The sequence below is a fragment of the Seriola aureovittata genome, chromosome 8 (genome assembly GCF_021018895.1).
Source record: "Seriola aureovittata isolate HTS-2021-v1 ecotype China chromosome 8, ASM2101889v1, whole genome shotgun sequence".
NCBI lineage: Eukaryota > Metazoa > Chordata > Actinopteri > Carangiformes > Carangidae > Seriola > Seriola aureovittata.
Genome location: NC_079371.1, coordinates 7,098,891 through 7,123,580, shown reverse-complemented (window position 1 = coordinate 7,123,580; position 24,690 = coordinate 7,098,891). Strand labels below are relative to the sequence as shown.

At 39.5% G+C, this 24,690-nt stretch overlaps 1 protein-coding gene across 6 annotated transcripts in view; it reads right to left on the bottom strand.

The window, feature by feature from the left end:
• diaph2 (diaphanous-related formin 2) overlaps positions 1-24,690 on the bottom strand; it is a 372,424-nt gene that overhangs the window by 172,429 nt on the left and 175,305 nt on the right. For all 6 annotated transcript variants that reach the window (XM_056382907.1, XM_056382908.1, XM_056382912.1 and 3 more), the window contains one exon: positions 118-219. In XM_056382907.1, the coding sequence (XP_056238882.1) occupies positions 118-219 (102 nt within the window). The remainder of the gene's footprint in view (positions 1-117; positions 220-24,690) is intronic.

Genomic DNA, 24,690 nt, shown 5'->3' with positions numbered 1-24,690 from the left:
TGACATTTCTGACATAAAAGGTCATGTTAAAAAGAGTATACTACTTCATGAACTAATGGTGTTAAACATGTTATACATGTGGTTATGTGCTATAAAAAAAAAACTGTATATACTTACAAAGATTCTGTGCTGTCTTAGCATCCAAGATTCGAAGCTCCTTTGCCTTTTTCTTGAATTGTTGCATTCTGTCGTCAGTCTCATCTTTCACGTCTTTTTTCACTGCAGGGTAAAAAACAGTATTTTCAGAATTACTATGTTCACAGTTTGGAAATTATATGCAATTTAACAAGAATATACAGTGTGCTATTTAATCAAATTGTTACACTGCCTGTTTGCAGCACCGTAAACAAGCAAAAATTAAATAACATTCAAAAATATTTTTTGAACTTTTCATACAACAAAGTGAAATAAATCATTTAGATACATTAGAATGCAAATGCATTTATGCATATTAAAACATGAGCCGACAGGCCAAGATGCGTCAGATGGCAACAGATGGCATAATCCAATTAAAAACCATAGCTTCCATATCAGCAAACTTCAGCATTTTGCTTACTTAGCACTCTTCTCTTAATAAAAGGCAAAAACAAAACAGCTACTAGTTGAGTTACTACTGGTGAAATAACTGGTAGGCAATTTAAATGATCAACTTTATGATGTGTCCTACAATGAGTACAATAATTTGAAAATACACTAAATACAATGTATCACACCCTGTGTCTTGAACAAGATGTTGTTCTAAATAGATAAACCTTCTATGGGAAAAATGTGTAGGTATTATGTCAGAGTTTTTTCTGACATACCACATTGTTAAAATTACTGTAAATGGCACGATTTATTGTTTTCATTCATTCCTAAGACCTTTACATATGTGGTTTAAAATGAAGTTGTTGAAAGGGGGATGTGATTGATGACAACCCCCTTGAACATTATGTGGAATTACATAATGTGCAATACCATCAAATGCAGCATCAGAGCACAGCAGTGTAATGACTTTGTTTGTGTGTGCCAACATTTCTGTCATAGTGACAGTGGGTAGATGCTTGATAAGCACAGTTCCTTCCCTTAGGCCCTGTCTGTCAACTTGCTCGGGCCAAGGAGATAATTGTGTTACCCCCCACAATCGCAGAAAATGGCATTAAGTCTCTGTTACGTGACTGAACGCAACAGACAAATTGGTCCAGAGAATGAAGAGACCTTTGTTTTCATAATGGAGACATTATTAAGTCCGCATTATGGGGAAGCGCCACATGTCAGAATATATTACTCTTAATTTACATTTCAATAACATCAAGTTTGTCTAAAAACAAAGGTGTCCATGTACAGAATGAAAGGTCAACATTTTTAAACTGGTACTGAGGAGGGGTCAGTGAGATAGAAGAATGGGGAAGAGGTGATGTTTTTTTTTTTTTTTTTTTTTTTACAATAAAGAAGCAGCAAAGTGAGAAAAAAAAAATCCTTAGACCCTTCCCTCTCCTCCTGGTGGCTTATAGAAGAGGCAGCACACTTTTTTGCTAATCATCACAACTGCTCTGTTTAAACCCAAGGTGGGAGTCTCCTAGGATATGTAGAACAAACAATCTGTTCCCATAGCGCTGGCTTGCATATTTGAAGAAACAATCAAAGAGGCAACATCTCCTGGGCAGCCAGAAGAAGCAATGCTGAAGGCACCTGCCTAATTCCAGTGCTTGCTGTCAACACATGACATCAGGGATGCTGTTGTTTACTGTATTAAGTAGGGCTAAAAGCATGTAAGAATATACCAGTCTGACGTACAGTGTTATGGTTCGATTTTCTGTCAACATCTGAGGATGTTCGTATAGAAGCTTACAGCTGATTTACCTTCAGACTCAGTGGAACTCAGAGTTGCACATTGGCCAAAGGTTTTAACTTTTATTTTTGTTAACAGAAGCCTTGGGAGTTGCTCGCCAATTAATGTTAAGTTCAGGTAAGAAATAATGTAGATGTACTGATGATACATACAACCCCTTGCTCAGTGTTTGACTGAGATAATGGAGTCCCACACACTCGACTTGGTTTGTTTCACCACGTGTGTTATTTTCAGGTACCATGATGCCTTTGATTTTACAAGACTGGCAAATTTATGTATTTTCATGTTTCAATGTCAGCATCAGAATTCCACGTAGTGTACCAAATAAGACAGACACAAAATAAATATTTATCACCTTATAAATAAATCCAATGACAACAACATTACATCCACAATATCCTGACTCAGTAACCAGTAAGACCCAAGAAATCATGACGGATTTCTTATGTGGCAAGGGCCCTGGACAAAGAAACTGGAGAGCCAGCAAAAATAAAACATGAGGAAACAATGATCCCCCTGACAGAACGGCTCACAGACAGAGGGCAAATTAAACTGAGAGGGGGAATTTGGCTGCTTTTGGTTCTAAATTGTTCTCTTAAACCTCCATTCTCTTTTCTCTACTGCCACTTGAATGTTTCACCTAGGTACGTTACACTCTCAGCAGGGTGCTCTGGGCCCATTCGTCAGTGCCTCAGCTGTCTTTGCCCTTACCCCAGGGCCCCACGCTATCTCAAATTAAAGAGAAAAACAGTGCCTTTAATAATCTGAAACAGGCACATTCCCCTTTCTGATACCATCCTATACAGCTTAGAGCTCTCCCGCTGAGCACTGAGTAGTGGCATCAGTTGGCTTATTTTTTTTCTACAGAATTGGCTGGCTGACTCAATTATGCCACATGTCACATGTTTCCTCTGAGCACTGCATGTGGACTGATTGGCCCTGGAGGGCTTGCACACATTCGTGATGCCACACAAGTCAGAGTTCCAGGTATGTGGCGAGGATGACTATAGGTGACACATTTCAACCAGATGGCTCGTCAAAACAATAAAGCAAGTTTTGTAAATGTCTCCAAAACACAGGACTTGTAAGTTTATTACAATAAATTACATTCTCAACATGGCATAAGACTTTGGGCAGTTCAATTTTGATGAAAGTTTTTGTGTTGTTTTTTGCAAATGTATGTCCATCTACTTTTTTTTCTGCCAGAAAACCTAACCTGTTCAACAGTGTAGGTCCACAACAGCTGATCCAAATCCTTGCCAGTTTTTAAACGTGTTTTACTAGTTGCCCAGTGGCTAAAATGTAATACTCTGACAACAATGGCATCTTTCTTGGACAAATTTTTATTTGCTAATTAAATCTTCCAAGCAATCACACAGTGATGAACCATTTGTGATGGGTACAGTGGGGGAGGGTTTTCTAGTATCTCGCTGGTTTCCTTGAAGCAACTGTATACAATTATGACATAAAGTTACATCACATAGAAATACATTATTTCTGTGACAGGTTGTGAGAGTATTACATAGCTTCTTACTTCTTAATTACAAGCTAATACCAGCAGCACAATTGTTTGTTAATTGTTGAATGGAATAAGGTGAGGGGCTGGGACAGTAGTGTGTTTTTATCCAGGCTAACTCAGTCCATCAAAGACGGGAAGAAAGCTGTTGAAAAATGAACAACAACCTCTAAGCTTTGCACCCACTGTCTTATGCAGAGCCCAACCTCTGCATAGCTGATTCTTTGGCCAGATGGTCTTCTCAGGGAAATAATAGGGTCAAATGCTTTTGACTTGAGATTGGCCATGAAAGCTTGAGAGGAGAAATACAACAATGAATTATAAATAGTATTTCACAATGATTTTTTTTGTAATATATTAACTTTCAAGGGTGAATAGCTTTGAGGAGCATGTCAAGGAGGAAGTGTTTCTAAATCATGTTTTAACAAAACACATGAAAGATTCACTGGAGCCAAAATAAACACATGAAAAGAAGTCTCTGGTGACTTTAACTGGTACACATTCCATTAACTGAGGGGGAGTTAAAGCTTCCTCCGTGCCAAAAGGAGTCACCAAATTGATAGTGGTCCCATTGAAAAAATACATGAATGTTTGAGCAAAAACAGATTTGGCTTATTAAAGATGACTTGGCAACTATGTTAAGCCTCCTCTGTGGGGCTTGGACTGAGGTATACCCTTGAGAGGCTCTGTGATAAAAAGAGTTCTCCAACACTTGGACATTCAGTCTGTTTGCTGGCCCAGAATCACTATCCTGGTTGCTTTCCATGAGATATCTCCCTCAAGACGTCCATAAAACCCAGGGCAGTACAAAGCTAAACACTACCACATGTTCACTTCCGGACTCAGACCATCCGGCTGAGCCCCGCCACCAGACACCATAAATGAGTGGGCCTTGAAAAGAAATAAAAGAAACTGCAGATGACAGGTCTTCAACAAACATATTTAAAGGCAAAGGAACACAGAGTGGAACAGACAATGTGGAGTCTGGTCCTCTACGAGGCAATTTATTCCCTCAAATGTGCAATCTGCCTGCAAACATGTGCCCTGTCCTCCATCTCAGGGACTCACACTGAGGATTGAGCTGCTAGAGAGCTGCCAGCCTGTCTGAAGGAGATGGATTCTGAGGAAGAATCACTGGCCTCAGACATGCCTTACCCACAGAAATACCAATTCCACACAAGTGTTTTATGTTACACACATGCATCATATATATATATATATATACCAAGAAACATTTTTATTTTTTTTTTATTTTTGCACAACTAAGTGAAGGGGTCTGAATACTTTCCAAATCCACTGAGAGACTAGCTAGCCTTGGTATGGCTACATACAGACATATATACATATGAATGTACCATATGACACGAGTGAAATCCAGCAGTGACTCATTTCTCCAGTTGACTAAGGCTAAACAGAGGTCAATTTGCCAATTTGCTGTGTGGATACACACCTCTCCATCCACTATTCTTGATATCTTGTATCTCAAAAAACATGCTTTCACTCGCACTTTGATAATTGAAATCATTTTTCTCACTTTCAGCTTAAAAACATGAAATGACTGTATATGCTAAAACAGGATACCAAAAAAAAATCAACAAATTCAGTGTGAATGAGGCATAACACAGGTAACAAGATAAGTGCCACTTAGTATGTGGATAAGTTTTTGGTTTTTTTTATGTTTAAACAAAATACTTGGATACCTCTCAAAGCAACAAAATACAACCTCAAGTTAGTTGTGTTATTGTTTTGTTTTTTTTCCTTTGTCAGTATCTAACCTTGTCATAGCAGGAACATTGAAGAAATACTTCTTGGCTCAAGGTGAGGGGAGAGATGGAGCTCTCAACCATGCAATCATCATCATGCCTAATGACAACAAGGAGTGGTAGAAGTGGCTGATAATGATAATGATGATGGAAACTGTGAATAGTGTGGTAAGTATGAATGCATGCACACACTCCAAAAATAAAACATGTATGCACTCGTCCAACTGGTCATGAATGTGAGTTTTTAAGTTAACTAGTTTTCTGTCTTCCCATCGAAACCATCTGGTTCTGGTTAACCAAGCTCTATCAATAAAAGGTGTGTGTATAGGGAGCAGGATAAGTCCTGCAGAGTGACACTCTGACCTGTGGCCAGTAATGCTTTCAGTATGCAGGGAGAGGCTCAGCCCACGGAGGAAGGTACACAGCTGGGCCTGGAGCAGGGCCCAGTGAGAAAAACGCCTCCTCTTCTAATTGAGACAACACAGCTCTCCCTTAGTGACCCTTTTCCCTGTTTCTAGTCCAAGAGGAGAGGGGAAGGACTCCTACAGACGATTAATGCTTTCTATGGAAATAGTACGTTTCTACCAAATGTGGAGGATCAGAGCAGTATTGTCCAGGGTATCATGATTATACATGCTTAATTTCCAGTTTATGGCTGTTATTAGGAATCTCTTTGTGGGTCATTTTATGAATAAAAATAAATATGCATCTTGGGAAATGTAGTGTTTGTGAGATTTACTAAATGTCTAATTCAAACTGGAAGTATCCACATAATTTAGCACAGCCAATATTTTACCTTATACACTAAGGCTTTTTATTTATGAGAGGAGATGCTCCCAGGTCACACATTTGCCTTACACCAACATAGCACAAAAAATGAAAGTAAAAGAGAAAATACAACAATGTTGAGTAAGTAAAAGATCCCTCAAATCAATAACTCTGAGCATTGTCAATGATATGGGGCTTGGTACAGCCTTTTAACAAGTATATTTAATCTGCCCACATCTTCACATGACTGTTGTTCTCTTTCTCAGAAGCAGGGAGTGTGGGAAGGCTCTGACTCTGCCTCTGCCTCTTAAATTGGTCATGGAGACACGCTCCTGGGGGCAGTGAATGGATTGAGCCTGACAGCCAATCAGTTCTAGGAAGCCATTCTCTGGTTGTGCCAAGGCAGCTCGTTGTGACCCAATGCGCTTGAGCGCTGGTGGGAAGGCACAAGCTGATGGTCCAAATGGCTGCCCCTGGCGTCCGTTAAGACTCCGGCATGCTGTCCACCTTAAGCATTCAGGAGACAACGCAGAAGCTGGGCTTGTGTCACTGTGAGGGGATGAAGAACAGAGATTTGAAGCTAAAGCTGTTCTTTGGACAGCTGGTAGGATTACTGATGTCCCTGCGGTCTCTATTACCTCTCCCAGCACCAGGCTACATGGGACCAAGCCCAGAGAGGGACTCCAGAGTATAGTGAAAGAGGCTTTTAAGGTGTGCACCTGTACTGCTGGTCACCTTTAAAGAAGATATTACGAAATATGTTTGTGGGCCGTCGCAGTGAGAGTTACATGAAAATATCAATATCAGTTTCACCCCTGTGCTTTCACAGAGAGAGTGTTGAGGCACTGGAAGACTGGAAGAAGCAGCAGGAAAACAAGGCCTTTGAACAATTCATAAACAACCATATCCACATCACATGCTACACTGTAGGAGTGTATATGAAAATTAAATAAAGTTCAGCAAAACTTAAAACCACAATGGTGCAGTAAACTAAGGCTACTTGGTTGCTACAGAAAATAATGTTTTGTGTTTTGTCTGTGCAGTGACTGTCCTTCTTCGCAGCATATTTGACAGGGTTGCATTTTGTGAAGTAGTCAGACTAAAGACACTAATTAATTTATTTAGGTTATAAACTTCTTTCTCAGGGTAACCATCACTTTTGAAAAAATTAAATATGCAAGTGTGCCTAAGCAAACAGCTAAAAAGAGTGACGCATGAAAGGTTGTCAAACAAGGAAAAGACAACCATGCTTGTGTTTTATTTTTAAGAAATTCGCTCAAGTATTATCTCTTCTTCTTGTGAAGGTTAACCGATAGGTTGATCCAGTTTGTCTACTGAGGCATGAAAGGGCTTAAGAAATACTTCACATTTCTGTGCTGGAAAATGTCAAGGTTTGCTGAGAGATGAGGACAAGAGGAGGGGTAAATGACTTTTTCTCTTTCTGGCAGCTTGATTCCACGCTTGTTAGCAGCAATAGGTTTATCCTTGGCAATCACGGGGACAGATATATACAGTATAGTTGTAAGTCCCCAATCACATAAAAGACAGCTGGTGCTATGCCTGCCACTAAAATGCATGCATTGAACCACCACCTCATACACACACACACACACAGACACACACACACACAAACACACACAAATCCACACAAACACACACATAGAATAAAAAGCTGGGATTGGTCCCACAATGTGATTGAGGCTGTAACAGCTCCCATCATGTCACCTCCTGATAACTATTCTCCACACAGCTGCAGAGAAGCATGTTCTGGCGACATGAAGGTGTCAAAGCAGACATGCCCTGATTAAAGATGCACCATGCAGCACCTGGGGATGGAGTTAAAAGCGAGGCAAGGAGAATATGAGCGTAAAGAGAGGCACTCAGTCGTGAACTGCATTTAAATCCCAAAACCAGAGTAGTTGCTGAGCTCCTCACCTGCCTGCATGTTTACAAGAACTACTTCTCTCTCTATTTTAGTCTATATTGCTCTTTTTATGAACGAACATGCATATAGACTGTTTTTAACCATTCTGTTAATAACCAGTAACCTCCTGATTGCAAACACTGTATTGTGACCATCATCCCTGTGACCAGTATCCACGTGGTCAGGGACAGCAAATAAAAGAGAGCCTGGCAATATAGAAAAACAAGACTGGGAAAGAAAAGAGCATTTGTACATTCAACAGTTCTGCTCTCATCACCCTGAAGCCAGGTTCAGAACCTACTCACTCAAACACAGTGGCTTTCTACTACACAGAAACCACTTCCTATGAAATGAATTCAGTGAAATCACTTTTTCTCCATTGGCCATGGACAGATATATGATAAGTAAGATCTCATATGAAACAGCAAGCTGACCTTGATGAGAAAGAACTGAACTGTAAACATATACACAAACACCTGTCATGTGCAACTGAAACGTAACTCATTATCATTTTTAACCTGTGATTAAGTTAAATCTAGATTACAAGAGTGCAGCTTGTGACACTAAACACTGGATAGTGCAGAGTCCAAATCTTGATTAAAATTATCCTTTGTTTAGTCAGCGAGAGCAAATACAGGTTAGTCAGGCTTAATGAGTGATAATGAGAGACTTGCTTTTGTGCTGTAAGAGAGGGTGGGAGGTCAGAACCCTGTATGTAAAGCAGGCTTTTGTCTCTGACACTGCACGCCTGATGACTCCAGTAGCAGTACTGTAATTGGATTCCAGACTAGTGCTGCGGTGGAATTAGGGGTATCCATGGTGTTTGGGGCACAAACCATTTAAGTGCAACCCACCTCTTGGTGGGCTGATTATGATGTGCTTATGAGTCCTGCTGCTACCCTGCTGTCTGGATGACTTGGATGGGATTGTGTATTAACCTGTTGGCAGTAAACTGGGTGCAGAGGCACTGAGTCAGTCACTTATGAAGTTTCCCTTGTAAAGTGAAGCCTGTGAGCAACTGCAGAAGTCTAATAAAAGACCATACTGCTGACCTAGACTTTTAGTTGTTACTACCCTTAACCTACAATACACTATGAACTGAAATAATGGCATAGCAGCTGGTCCCCTCAATTACAGAAAAAACTGCCTTTATTTTTTTTTTTTTTCCTTTGAGTTGCCTAGAATCCCTTTTTACATGTGTGATTTAACTGCTAACAATTAAGACAGACAGAAAAGTATATTAAGAAGTTGCAAGGGTTGAGACCGAGTGTAATAGCTTTGTTGAGGAAAACTTTTTTTAGTCCCCATGCTACACAGCCATAATTTTATTGTTGCGGGGGGGTTGGTGCTGTAACATCTCACCCATACTCTTTTATAGCAACGATGTGATCAGTGTAGATATTCAAATAAAACATGAGAAGCAGTGGGAATGCTCAGTAAGTTGTGTATTCCTCATCTTTGATCTCTTGTGAAAAAAGTATAGACTGTGAAAAGACTATAACTGTCTATCAAACCAAGGGGGGCTTTCCGGAGAATTTACTCAAGTCAAGGCAAATGCATAAATAAATGAAATAATAACTGTGTAGTTTTTTTTTTATTATCCAGGTGTTCAAAATGGTAATTGTCCAGATAGTGATATGCAGATCGAGACTTGAGCCCAGTGATGTCAAGATCAGAAAGTCAAAATAGCATCTTTTAGGCCACTGAGCCTTCATAATAATTGTGCAAAGGCATGTGGTGAAACATATTCTTCACAGAAGTTGCTGTGGTTCACTGATCAAAAGCAAGTACACAGACTTCTGCTGCTCTAAGCCTTTCAGTAGGTACTGCTAGATCAAGGGAAAATGCACGAGGGCAAATACATATCCAATGGCATAAGATGATCTCTGGAATATGTGTTCTCTCTAGTTTATTTGGCCTGGTCAGCCTGCTTCACTGCAATCTCTAACTCTTTCACAGACACACACACAAACACATTCACACACTGGCCTTGATCTTGACATGAGCCTGTAGAATTCCTGACTCCCTGGTACAATCCCTTCTCCAATGGACAACCTCTACAAAGAAAGGATGTACACATACTAGTGCACAAGTCTGCATAAGAATACGTGTCCTGCGTCTGTACAAAAGAAAAATAAAGGATCAATGTTAATTCTCAAAGTGTTCCACTCCCAACTGCCATTTCAACCCTAATAGCCATAAACAAGAGATAAACACAGGTTGTGCTCAGACCAGATGTTTATCTCCAGCCAAGTGTCAGTTGTCATGTGGATTTTATGGATGTTCCGATTTGCCTCCGACATATAAAGCGTAAGTGCACACATGTTAAGGAAAAATTGCTGAATCCTGCCAAGACATATCGTACAAGAGAAAAAAAAAATGATTCATAATGGCATTTCTCCAGCTGCGTAAGACAGAATGTGGTTGAAATGCATGAAATGCCGGGAAAATACTCGCATATACATGACACTGTCCGATAAGCATAATCTGTTCATTTCATGGTGCATCTTTTAAATGCTTGATATACTGTAGACAGCAAAGAACATGCAGCATTTTGTACACTGCAATACAATAATGCAACAATATTTAGCTTTAGCTTTAAAAAGCACTATATCAAACTTTCCCACAAAGGCTCATCGCTGTTTAATAAGGGACAGAAGTCAGGCGATTCATCTCACGACACTGTATAGTACTGTACTATACTCTGCAGTCTGCTATCTCTAAATAAATCATATTTCTATGTTTGATATGCTCTTGTGAAACTGCACTAGCTAAAATACTGCCATTACAGCTCTAAAAGGCAGAGTTTGTGGTGCTCTGACATGTAAGTACATAACTTAAACAATTTGGTGCTCTGAATGGTTATTGCTGCCATTCTCTTAAGCACCAGCCCCTGAACTTGTGCGCTCCACCTGAGAAATTTGTCCGAGGGAATAAACATGAACCGTTGCAAAATGTACACTAACAAGTACTTCACAGTGCACAGTGTGAATGGTTTACTCTATGGTGTGCTTTCTGCCATGATACATTCATTTGAAAGCCAATGTGGAAAAACATGACTTTAGAGACATTTCCAAAGTCAAGCAAAAAAAGGATAAAGGCTTTTAGAACTTGAAAATGCCACTGATCCATGTTCATGTGAAAAGAAAGTGTACCACGATTACATTCTTGTTCCTTCCTCCCTCTTCTCCTTCATAGCATATCTTCACTTGATTCACACTGATCCATGAAGCAGTGCTGGGACTGGATAGGATGGGGGATTCACAGGTCCTACAGCACAGGATAAGCTTTCCTGTCAGAGGAGGTGGAGGAAAGGGGAAAGGATATACAGGAGTATCCTGTCAGCCATCCTTAACCGGTGAAATGCATAATAGTCTGTGTGTTCTTGTATGTATGTACGTGATTATATGTGCACATGCACGCGCTTCTTTATGTGTCTTTATGTGCACGTTTGCAAACAATACTTGATATGTGTACTGGATAGATACGGGAGATTTTTTCCTCATTCTGATAGACAGCTTCCCTGTTGCCTCATCTTTTTCAACCCAGGAGCTGTTACCTGTGACAGCAGTTTCTGGTGAGGTTGGGCCGCTTGCAACATGCACAAAGAAACACAGGGGACCAGCCCTCCGCTGTGTGTGTCAACGGAAAAAGCAGCTAAACAAGACAAAAATAATAAACATTAAGAAGGGAAATTCTGCACAATTTAAATAAAAAAATTAATTCATTAAAAAAAAAAAGAAGAGGGATGGTCCAAACTCTCTGCCATGTGTACCTTTGACTCAGACCTCAATCATTGAAAATAATTTATAACCTATGAAGGCACATAATGATATATTTTCCTCCTTATCTATGACTTCTCAGTAATTTTTAATTTTTAATCTTTCTTGAAATGGCAGGAATTTGACAAATTGCCAATGTTGTTTATTGTTAATGTTTGTTAAGATTTATGGACTTCAATAAAATAATATTCCTGGCTGCATGTCTGAGTTGTGTAAATTGTGCCTTTTGGCATTACCTCTGACATATCCGGGACAGAGTGCTCCCTAAATTGCAAATATTTTTTATATTTTTTTTCTACAGTACTGTAAGATGTGCTAGCATACGTTGTAGCAACCCTCCACACACAATGTTCATAAAGGTTAACATTAGCTTGTTTATGCTAACGCAACGACAGCTCATAATCTGAGCTGGGTGCTCATAACATTAGCAGGCCTCAGTAATTACCATTCAGTCTGTCAGAATATAACGTTGACATTTTAAAGGAATATTTTCACATTATGGGTCTATCACCTTGTTAGTCAATTTAAATTAGTGCTCACACACTAACTATATGGAGGTGTCTGCCTGTGTATGTGTGAGCACCCACATAGCCACAGCAGCCTCTGTTCTTTTGTGTTTTTTTACTGTGGTATCAAATTTGGTATTGAGAATTGTGCAATTTTGTTGATATTGGTACTACAAATAAAATAGTATGTGAGTATAAATATATGAGCGCCTTCGTTTTAAGATGAGTCCAGTGAAAACTACCTATAACTCAAGGTGTGCAATCTCAGATATGTCCATCTTCTTTCATAAGATCTTCAAATAAGAACAGTTAATCAGAAACATGCACACAGAAAATGAATCCGCAGTACCTCTAAGTTGCACATCCATTTCAGGGCCCAGATAATTGCACGGCAGCCTATTTCAGACAACCAGGTGGCAGCATGTGTTTTTGAGGCTTATGACTTCCCATACCACCCACAATCAGCATCGTCCTCTAGGACTTCAAACACTCCCTCTGTTCTCCAAACCCTCCGGTCCCCACTCTCTCGGGGAACCAAGCACCTGGCCCGGAGTTTCATATTCCTCTCAGGTGTGCCTCCACAGCATTGCACTAGCCTGATATGCACGCATATTAAGTACTGTATTGGCATTCTATTTTTCCAATAGTTGCTATTTTACTTTCAAAGTAGGCCACCACTGAAGGACAGAGTACCTTTTCTGCCTACCAATTTCATCAGATGGAGGATGAGTGGTTTCCATATCCCCGCAGGTTTGTTTTCCTGTGTGTGTGTGTGTGTGTGTGTGTGTGTGTGTGTGTGTGTGTGTGTTTGTGTGTGTGTGTCTGTGTGTGTGTGTGTATTCTGTCTGGTTTATGCGCATGTTTATGCCATCATCATAATACCTTCCATCCTTATTTCAAGTTGCTGCTACTTTAAAACAAAGCATTATGCACTTATACTCAGACCTTTTCTTTCCTCAAATAATCCCCTAATTTGTGATACCATAGTCTTCCAACTCCTCCACACTGTCTCCCAACCTCCTCTTCTCTGTCCATCCTCTACCTCTGTTGTAGGTAGCTGTCTTCTTATCAGAGAAGGAAGCTCACATAGTATTCCCAGTGGCCATTCATGAGCTTCTGCCTTATGGGACCGCACAGATTTAAAAGCAGCAGAGGAAGCCCATACTGACTTCATTTCCCCGGAGAACACAGTGCACAGTGGAAGGGAGTGGATACATTACATGTACCACCATCCCTGTCACTTACAAAGTCAGAGTAATGACAGACCCTGTTGCATGTAGTATGGCTCCAGCTCACAAAACACCAGCCATGACATTCATCTTTTCTTTGTTGAAATTTGAATTTATATAGAGTGGGTGTGGTGAGGAAAAACTTACCAACAATTTACAATTAGAAAAGCTGGTGTTCCAGAGGGAAGGTCAGATTGAAAGCAATTCAAAAATGCATTCATTCACAATCACAGTACATTATGCGAAAGTTATTTCTGAATTAAAAACTTGGTTTAATTTTGCAAAAACAAATGTGGCATTTTAAACTCTCTGAGATTTTGTTTCCTGAGAGAGACAAATTAGTTGAAAATACTCCTCTGAATATCACAAAGTCATTTCAATGGCACTACTGATCTCCAGAGAAAACACATGTCACTGGAATTCTGTTGTCATTCCAACAAATACTGGAAAGAAAAGGCAATATTGCGCACGCACACACACAAACACGGACCTTATTGTATTAAATGTGGACTAATCTCTATCTCTCTCTCTCTCCCTCTAGAATATTCATTCAAAACAAACACTCTGATCCTGCTGTGTGCTGTCGGTTGCTTAAAGGGCGGGACAATCATAACATGACAATCAAAACACTCTTCACATCGAAGTCTTGGCAGGAATTCAACAGGAATATGTGCAGGCTGTGCTTTCTAAGATACTGGATGAAATAATTGTCAGCAGTCAACTTCATGTTTACCATCTGTCTATTGCTGTATGTCAGACTGAAATGGACATAAAAGGAGGGGCTGTGCACTTTTTTTTGTTCAGTAACCTTTAAAGCAAAAATGAAGGCAGGGAGCTTTCTGATTGATGTTTGGGATGATGATAAAAAATCATGTGGTCATGTGCTGATGCAAGTAGTTCGTAAAAGAGTTGAATTTTTAGGGTACTTTATTCTATCAAAGTGATTATATATTCAGCTCATAATGAAAAAACACCTATTTAATGAGAGTTGTAATTCCTCTACGAAGACAAAGGCATGGGCCACAGAAGAACTTATAAAATTCATTAACAGTAGTTTTGTGCCAGAAAGACTCAACAGGAGGGAGAGGTTAAGTGAGCTCATAAGCAAGAACAATCACTTGCATGGCTCCTGGCACTAAGAAAAGTACACTAAAATGCCTCACACCTCTGTTGTAACAAGAGGGAGTCCTTACCTCAGACAATGTTCGGAAATTACTTAACATCTTCCACTTGGGTGTGAAAACTGCTTTGCTACATTTAAACCTCAAATGCTCTGTAATTCTCAGGCGATTCTTCGGCCTCATTGGCTGGCAGGACGATGAACATGAAGAGCACATTTAACTCATGTGCGCATTGCAGAGACCACTGAACGGTTGCAGTGGGGTGTGCATTATTCTTCTCCTCTATAGCAGTGCAAATCCTGCAGGGGAGATGATTGTGCTTTTCCATCTAATGTAATACTATCACCCCGTCTCCAAAACACGACCGCTCCCTCAGTCTTCACTTCTTCTGTCCATCACTTGAAACATCTGGATTCGTTTTAGAAGGTCAGGGCTAGTGAAGCAGAAACTGTCAGTGGAAGTTGTCTTGATATGTGTCATGAAATGGAGCAAAGAAATGCCACCCTCAGATGGACCTGGAAATAACATTTCTGTTGATAATATAAAGTCTGAGAAACCTACTGCTGAGATAGAGGTGGGAATGAGCTCTATACAGACTCAGCTGCATTAAATAATATAGGAAATCAGACCCTTGCAGAGGTCCATAAAGCTTCCTATTTTTATCTGTATAGAACAGAACGCATTACTCATAGCAGTTTAAGAAAAGGAACATTATTATCCCCAAACTCCTGGTGACTGAAGAGCTGACGATATCAAATCACTTCCTGTCCACATGTGGAACTGAATCTGCATTTACCCACGCGAAGTGATGCAAAAATGTGACAAGACCCAACTCTTTTTCTGAACAGGTCCTGTAGGTGAAGGATGCTGTGCTTTCAAAGCCCCCTACAAAAATAACCATATTTTTATTATGAGTATCTTTATTAGGTGTGTGCTTTTGGGTCCTCGCTCATTTCTTCAGGGGCAAACAAAAGTAAGCTAAGCACTAGTTCCATAGTCCCTCCTACCCATCTCACCATGCCAATACTTGCCTCTTAACTCCCTCTCCCTTCATACCTCCCTTCCCTACCATCCCTCCTCCTGGATTAAAAGCTCTTAATTTTCACTAATTACACAAACTCATTTCTTTTTCTTCATGTCTCGGCGTTTCTCCTTGTTTTTCTCCATGGGGCTCATAAACACGTTTTGAAACTGGGTTTAATAAGCCTGCCTTGTGAGGGTTTAGGGCCTTTAATGGACACAGGGCTTGTTTGATAAGTCTCCACTTCATCACACACTTTATTAATTAAAGTTTATATTACATTAGAAACAAAGTTAAAGCTATTTGCTCCCCATTGATGGTTTCATGTAGCTGCATATCTATGGCCAATTAATTGGAGTCTTGCCTCCCCGTTTGCATTTTTTCCCTTGTTTGACAAAAGTGTATCGGGGTTAGCTTCAGGCAATATGTTGCAAGCAGCAGCAATACCCTGCACTTGTAATCCAGAATTATCAGAAGCTTGACTGTACTAGTGATTTAAAGGTCTCTGTTTAGAGTCCTTCAAGTGGTTAAATATCCTCAAACATCTGTTTTTATGTGTAACTATAGCCCAGGCAGCCACAGTGTCCATTAAGGGAAATAATTGTGCATACAGTCAAAAATAACTGAAATAAAATAAAACAGAATTAAACAAAGGTTGCTCCTCAAAACCATTCACACTGTCCGTGTAATGTGGTACCTTTGGTGAGACGTGAGAGAGGGATATCATTAGAATGATGAGCATTCTTTTGCAAATGTTTTTGATTGGAAATGGTTTGGTTATTTTTATGGTTTTGTTGGTCATTTCACGAGTAACGTGAGCAGGCAGACGATCACGCATGTTGTAAATAAAGCTGAACAATTAATCAGGAACAAATATCATGTCCTAATGACAGGAGCTGCGTTTTTTGAAAAAGGTAAATTGTTGTCACAACATACCATTAAAAATGAAGCATTTTTGTGCTATAAAGATGCCCTGGCGTCAAATCGTACTCTCTTAAGGGAACTTAAAGGAACACTGATATCACAATCTCAATATCTGTCAAAATAATTGCAATAAGATTTTTCTGCATATCATTCAACACTAGATGTAAACAAACACCACTCTAACACAACCTATAGACAATGCCAAAAATACTGGTGATGGACACTGACAGTTTGATGCAATAGCTGAATCTATATTTAAGCTTCATAATTGTTAAGATAAAATAGCACAAACCCTAACCCACATACATATTAACATTCATGCAGATTGCACTGCCAAATAGCATTCAAGAAGCTGCAACTTAATTTCTCAACAAGTCCTCCGATCTAAATGACCATTTAAGTTGTGTCTCCCGATCCTCTGCAGTGCTCCCACTACCATTTCTTTGGTTGGGTCCCTCCTCTCCCCTGAAGCGATTAGTAGTATTTGGGTTTTATCTAATTTATGCACGCTTATTCCATTTGTTATCAGTGCGAGAGTCTCTTCTACGTCTTTCTGTCATTTTCAATTGCGCTTCTCTCCTCTGCTTTCTGTTTCATGGTGAGTGTCTTAGCCCCTCCCCACACACATGGATCGGAGCACAGCAGAGACAGGTTGACAACTCGTTACGTTAAGTGCAATAAAAGCTTTCCAACAAGTGTTATAAATCCCTCTAAAGCCAAAGATGGACAGACGTTGACCACAAACATCTGAGAGTCAGGCTAAAATATCGCAGTTTTATAAACACACGCAATCTGGCAAGGATGTCTGCTGCTGATGGCAGGGAGGCTGGTACTTCCACATGGATAGTTACAAGAGCAAAATCTGTTTCCGTTTCAAGATGATCAATTTAAATTAAAATAAATTAATGTTGTGTTGATTCTCCAAGGTGACCAACAAAAATGCCAAACCAAATTATTTAAATGATTGGTCTTTCTGTTGTATATATCAGGCAGGAAGGCCTTCAACTTCTCATTAACAACTACAACTCACAAATGAAAGAAAATGAACCGTCATGCAGAAATATGTACACTGAAGACAAAGAAATAAGACTGAACAAAACGTGCATGTCTTAATTTATGCCATTGGTTGAAACTTTTTTAATGCTAAAATAATTGTTTCTTTCCATATTTATTTGCTTGAAATTGATTTAGTTCATATCAAACTTTAACTAGGCAATCATGGAAAAAAAAAAAAAACAGTTTGAAAGTAGTCAGAGTAGTCCAGCAGTAAAGAACACAAGGCCAGCATAGTTTATGTAACAGGGGGAAATAAATATTGATGAGAAAAGGGGGAATTAACAGGATTTAAAGTTGATTGAGGGTGAACACAAAACTCTTTGGATGAGGGGACAATGAGATTAGTCCTTCCATCAACATAAATACATACTGCCATCTACCGCCCCCTGACTCTGACTCCGGGGTGTCTTTCATGAGCTATAAATACATATGTAGATGAGGCTGGTGGGGCCAGCAGTGGTCAGTGCTCCTTGTGAACACTGTGGCCTGTTACTGACCAATCCTTCGGTATGATGCCTGCTAGCCCAGATTAAAGGAGTGCAGCACCAGCTCTGGGGGATGGAAGGTTGTATCACTATTTACCCCATGTCAGGACACCAATGCAGGGCCAAGGCAATGCTAAAATGTTCCTCTATTGTGTGTCTGTCTTCCTTTGTGTGTTTGACAAATGAAGCGTATAGTGATGCAGGGTGGGAAACCAGAGGGAGGGGGAGAATCCCACAATGGCAGCAGGTGCACTGGGACAGCTAATATTTGCACAGCAGCCTCCATGGCAAACAAGCAACTCCCCCTGAAGAAAAGGGGCAACTGTCTCCTCATAAATGGCTCCGTTACAGACACATAAATCCAGGGCTGACTCCACCAACCTATCTGTATCCCCCATTCCCATCCCTCTTCTTCTCCCCGCAAATCCCTTCAGTGCAGGACAATTGCCAAGATGCATCTTGGCAACATGCGACATTGTAGAGGTCAAGCTGAAGCCTCTTCTGTGAATGTAGTGTGTCTATGTTCGTGCTAGTGTGTATGCTATCCCCCACCTGCAGTGTGCCAGACACATGGCCGGCAACACTTCAGTCTCGGTCACACTTTTACTGTGATGAATGTATCAGTAGAAGAGTACTTTTGTTGTGTCTGGGGACCAATCGATTGTCTAAACACACAATGGACAACTTAATGCACAGGTTATGGTCAGGTCACAAACTTGAGGGAACAAATCCTATAAAACATCAAATTGAACATCAAAAGTTTATATAATAATAATACTTTTGTTTGCCGAATCATTATTATCCCTCTTGCTGTTGACGAAAGTAAACTATATGTGTGAGTTCAAGTCTTTTAAAACCAACGCAAAATATTTCCAGATGTTTTTGTAGCTAGTATTAGTAACCCTAAATTAAATATATATTAAGTATTTCAGATACACGAAATAAACTAAGTCCTTATATATATGCATTGGCTTTGCTCAAAACAAGCTGATCTGTTTATGTTAGGATCCCACAAAAAGGGTGGGGGTCAATCTGAGAAGTAACCAAATGATTGTGTGCAGGCAAAGCCCTTTATCTCATGTTTTCTTCATTCCTAACCTCTCTTTTTGGTGGTTAGGCATAAGAAATGAAAGCTTAATCCATTTAGATGGAAAATCCATGGCAGCCGCCCTGACCGTGTGGGGGTATTAATAAGATGACAATGGAGATTCATCAACAGGACTAGACTGTTGTTCCATCACTGCCTGTCCGGAGGTAATAAATAGGCCCCAAACCAGCAGAAATGCTGGACTCTCTCTAGACTTTCATGAAAATCTACTGTTAATATGTATAATGTATTACAGGCAATCTCATTAGATGAGGCCAAACAGTTACAGATAATATTCTGACAGAGAAAAAAGTGTCTGACAATATCATATCAACACATTAAAAACAAAAATATCAAATACTGTAGAAAAACATTGTACTATATTTTGGAACATCAAACTGTAAATATATAAAACATGTTTAAAGAATTTAAACAATTTAGAGAAAACAATATTTGTAGTTTCTTTTACTGACTACTGACAAAGGAAGTTGAAGTTGAGAAATGAAGATATCTTGAATGAAAACATTATCACGTGGTTATTATAGAGACTTCTTGCATGCCTGCTGCAGAGTCAGCAGTCTGCCAACCATCTTTTAATACCTCAAAAATGTTGCAGGTTTTGAAAAAGGCTACTATGTTTATTTGTATGTATTGGTTAAAGAAAAAAAAAAATGAATAAATAAATAACTAATGATAATAATTACAATGATAATAATGATAAAACTTGATTTGGTAAAATTGGGGTAAAGTGAAGAGATTTTTATCTCTACAACAAATATTATATTTAGTGATCTTCTATGAAGGACAAAATTGACATAAGTATAAATACATGCAGAAATAAGTAAATACATAAATAAATGCAAAATAAACACATGTTGGAAATGGAAAATGCTGTATTTCTACATTTCTTTATTTATTTCTGTGTCCGTATGTGGTTATAGCAGTGTGATCGATTGGTCTGATCTACTATTACTGCCTTGACTGGTACACACGAACTTTGCCTCTCCAGTGTTGCCAACTTGCCAGCGACATTCACATTAGATTTAGAGGCTTAAAGAACAGGTTAAGACACCATAAGGGAAAGAAATCTGAAACATGAATTGTGTCATGCAAAAAGGTCACTGACTGGAGCCTGTCTTTGTGGATTTTATTGTAATGTTATCACAACAGTCATGAGATAGGCAGGTTAGATGAACTGGAAACTAAACATGTCTGCAGGTCAGAATGTGAGTGTATGTGCCTGTCAATCTGCACTGGCACTGCGGGAGGCAAACCTGTGTAGGGTCAACCACTCTTGGATGGATGGATGGATGGATGGATGGATGGATGAATGGATGGATGGATGGATGGATGGATGGATGGATGGATGGATGGATGGATGGATGGATGAATGGATGGATGGATGGATGGATGGATGGATGGATGGATGGATGGATGGATGAATGGATGCATGAATGAATAGAGAGGCTTTTAAGCATCCTTCACAAGTCATTCTTCCCCTTGTGATCCAAGTAACAACATTTGTTGACAACTGGAAGCCTTTGGAAATTCTGTGGCCAACAATGCACTGATTCACTTGAGTCTAGTTGTGGGTTAATGAAGATTTGCTGGGTGCCCAGGGTAGCAGGTAAATACAGCCATTAGAGGAGATTATATTCACAAACCAGCAATGAATGTGTTAGAAATTAAAGAAGATGATGATTTCACACTATGTGAATGGCATACAAGCTGCCCATTTGAACATCTCCAGATGGCCTGTGAGAGTTGTTGACATATCCGCAGTCAGAAGCTCAACTGGGGGTGACCTTTCCTCCTGGCTGGATATCGGATTGATGTGGATCCTACTAGGACTAATAACAGAATGAGGATCACTGGGACTGGTGGTCCCTGGCTTGAGATAAGAAAAACAGATACTAGAAATTGGCAACTTCAGCTTGAGGAAAGCTTAAAGCTGCAGCTGAACACTACATGGTAAATTTGAAAAGCAAAATCAAGTTGAACGCTGGTTAAAAAGGTGAACACCTAAATCAATAACACATGAACATTTCTTAAGACTTGGCTGGACCCAAGGACAATCCTTGTGAAGCAGGCAGGGATTGGGCAGGTGAGGGGTACCAGCTTGGTCAATAAACTGGGCCCCTGCCCCAAGGCAACAAGCTGACTCCAGCTGTGAGACAAGACCGTAGGCCAGTGTTTAACTTTCATCCTGTCAGCCAATGGCTCTCCCACTGCTCCCCCACCACTTGCCACTCAGCGCGACATTCACCTCTTCCTCACCGCACACCCCCGCCCCCTTGATGAAAAGGCAATCAATGAGCTGGACTGGCTTGCATGGTAGCCTGAGGCGAGACTAAAAATTCTGTAGTCAAGAGTTTTATATGTGAGAATGCACTGTGGGTAAGAAATAGCAAACTTGGCCAAAAACGGTATTCTATCGCTACTAATTCTACTACAACACATGAGAACAGGCTTGCTGCAACTAACACATTAAATACCCAGAAAAAAAAGTACAAACATGCAAATTAATGCAACTGAAATTGCTATTTGATTATTAAATGTGCTTTTTACTTTATTATGGTTCATCTTGTCCAATCATCTTTTTTTAACTTCTTTCAGTTATTTAGTGGATTTTATCGTAATCTTATCACAACACCACCAGGGGAAATCTGTCAACGGAGCTTTTAATTTTTAATTTTAATTTTTTTTTTTTTTTTTTAATATTTGTAGGATTCGGAACTACAAACTTCAACTTAATTTAGAAATTCAAGTGACATTATACAAACACAGACACACAGTAACTAACACTAACTGTTATGCTTGTGAGCAGAAAACCTGATTGTTACATCTTAGGAATGTTTGTAGAACCTGAAGTAGCATGTTATCCCCACACAAAACAAGCTGCAGGTGAGAATGAAGAGGTGAGGAGATAGTGCTAACCAGTACGCAAAGATGTTTTCTTGAAAGGAAAAAGAATATGTTAGCAATTTCATAAGAAGTTGATAAAAACACACTGAAAGTCCTCTGCCATTGACATCGGGAAGATGAGGAGTGAGAGTAATTTCTTAACCATCCTTTCTTAGCCTCAAAGTGACAAAAGACAAATCTACAGTTGCAAATTAACCCCGGAATAATGAATGAGGAATGGAGCCCTGAGGTCTTAATTGAATATTTGCTGGACTCATTTTGTTGACAATGATGGATGTCTGCAAAAAAAAAAATGCCTCGGCAAACTCATAATTCATATTTCATCCTCCCTATATCTGACTTCAGCTGTGCATATTTATTGATTGGTAAATGATTAGTTTTCATTGTGCAGCTAAACTGAATGAAGTTTGACATGTTCCGGTGAGGTTTGATAAATTGGGGCTATCTGGACTTTGAAGAGATGAACATGAGTGCCTCACAGAGACATGTGAAATACAGTGCAAACCGCTTACAGTGATCACATTTGCAGTCATCAACTGCTTATATGGATAAATAAAAAAAAAAACTCATTCCTATACGAATGCTGTTTAAATAGTTCACTTATAGTAATCAAGTAGTCAGTTTACAGTTTCCATTTCCGGTCTCTTTCTGCATGACAACATATGGGGAGAAAAAAAGTGTTGTAGCCTACTAATGCCAGCTGTCATATACTCAGATCTCTTTAACTTATTTGTACAAGGTTTATGGACTGCCAGTGTGTAACGACTAGTGGGTAACAACCATCCCTGCCTGCTTTCCCAACGTAAGTGTGTGCACATATGCGTATGTGTGTTGCTGTGCATACTTGTGTGGCATGTGATATCTTCACCACCGTGGCTGAGTGAGTTATTTTGCCTCCTGCTCTTTTCGTGTTTTGGGACTTTTACAATTTGGAATTATTGTCACCGCGCTCTCTGAGCAGCAGGTATGTTACATGAGCGGAGTGTAATGCTTTCACCCTGACCATTCAGACTAAGCTTGGTGCAGGAGAGGGCCACAGCAGTTTGTTATTTTAACTTTAAATCAGTAAATAGCAAAGCTGTCCTTTTCATTACTTTATATTACCATATATTCATGTTCATACAAATGTCAATTAGATGGTAACCTGCATGAGAAATAAAGAAAAAGGAAAAAAAAATGTGGTGATAATAATCATCTACTTATAGTGATCAATTTGTCTGGGACAGATGTGATCACTATAAGCAGTTTCCATTGTACAATAAAAGCAGTTCTAGATAGAATAATTTTGAAACCATTAGCATAGCACATCCCTGCCGCTGCATGATTGTTCTTCAATGTTAATACTGTGTGATCCGGCCTTACCCCTGCTTTGACGTATGGCCCAGTTGTAACACCTAAAAAATGTATTGTCTAAGTAAAGGAATCTTAAAAAACAATTTGCTGAAAAGTCACTTTGGGTTTGTGCTGTGAGCTAACAGAAAAGTCTAGCACTAAGTTCCAGAAGTGCAAAGCTGATATGTAGTAAAGAGGTTTGTGTATTTTGAGTATACAACCCCTAGTTCCTCCAAAAAGACAAGGTTATGGATGCTGATCAGGCATTGTTTTTTTCAGGGCTCACTGACAGAAAAGCTGTTGTACTGTGCTTACTTGAGTATGACCTCCAGAAGAATCAATGTGTGGCATCGCCATCTATCCTACCACTGACATACACACAGTAAATAGCCTGAGACATGGAAAACTTAAGGCTTCTGTAAGATGAGCATCAAAACTGTTTACGAGCACTACCATCAAGAGCTTAACAAAACTGTCTTTAAATCTATAAATTGTGTTTATGGTTCAAGCATTCTGCTTTTTTTGTGACAAATCTGCTCAATGACAGAGGATTGACTTTGAAAATGAGAATGTCATTTCAAGCCTCTAAAAAGACTTAAGCATTTGGCAGCAACCTTGTGTCGGATGCTATTTCTGTGGGCAAGCAACACTAAGCATGTTACTATAGTAAGACGATTTTGATGGGGGAGAAGTCACTCAAGGAAATAAGTCAGATCGCAATGCCTGAAGCACTTTAAGGACATGTCGGATATGCACAATGCAGTGCTGATCAGAGAGCACACTGGGGCAGATCTCTTTAAAATGCTGCTCTGTGAATGTGACAGTGCTGCTCTCGGCATACTTATTCATGGGATTAAAAACAGCATAAGGTGGTGCTTGAATTCCACAACTTTTGTCCCAGTTGTAAGAACTGTGCTTCTTAAGATGGAAAAAAAACATTCAATTCCACAAAGATGATTCAGAGAAAAAGAGGAAGGAAAAGTGAGTTTTGATTCTGTCAGCTCAGGGACGGGTTTATACTCAATATCTAGTAGGACAGAAAACCAGCAAAAGTCTAAAAGACCACAGAGCCATAAGTTAAAATTAATTTTACAAAATATGGCAGTTTTGACAACACAGGCTGATAAAGTGTGTAATTAATTGTACACAACTGTAATTAGCGCTATACTTGATGAATACAGGAACGTACGCTGAATACAAATCCAAAGGTAAAGAAACAAAATGTCATTGGTTGAATACAGCAAGGACTGAATTACCTTTAAATTTAGAAAAGCAGTTAAATATGAATAAATAAAAATGACACCATATGCACAGAGACTCAAGTAAGCAAACCAATTCCAATTGACAGAAAACTGGCAAATTTTTCCTCAATGTAAAATCTTTGACTTAATCCACCAAAATCTGGCCTTGCAGGGTGAAA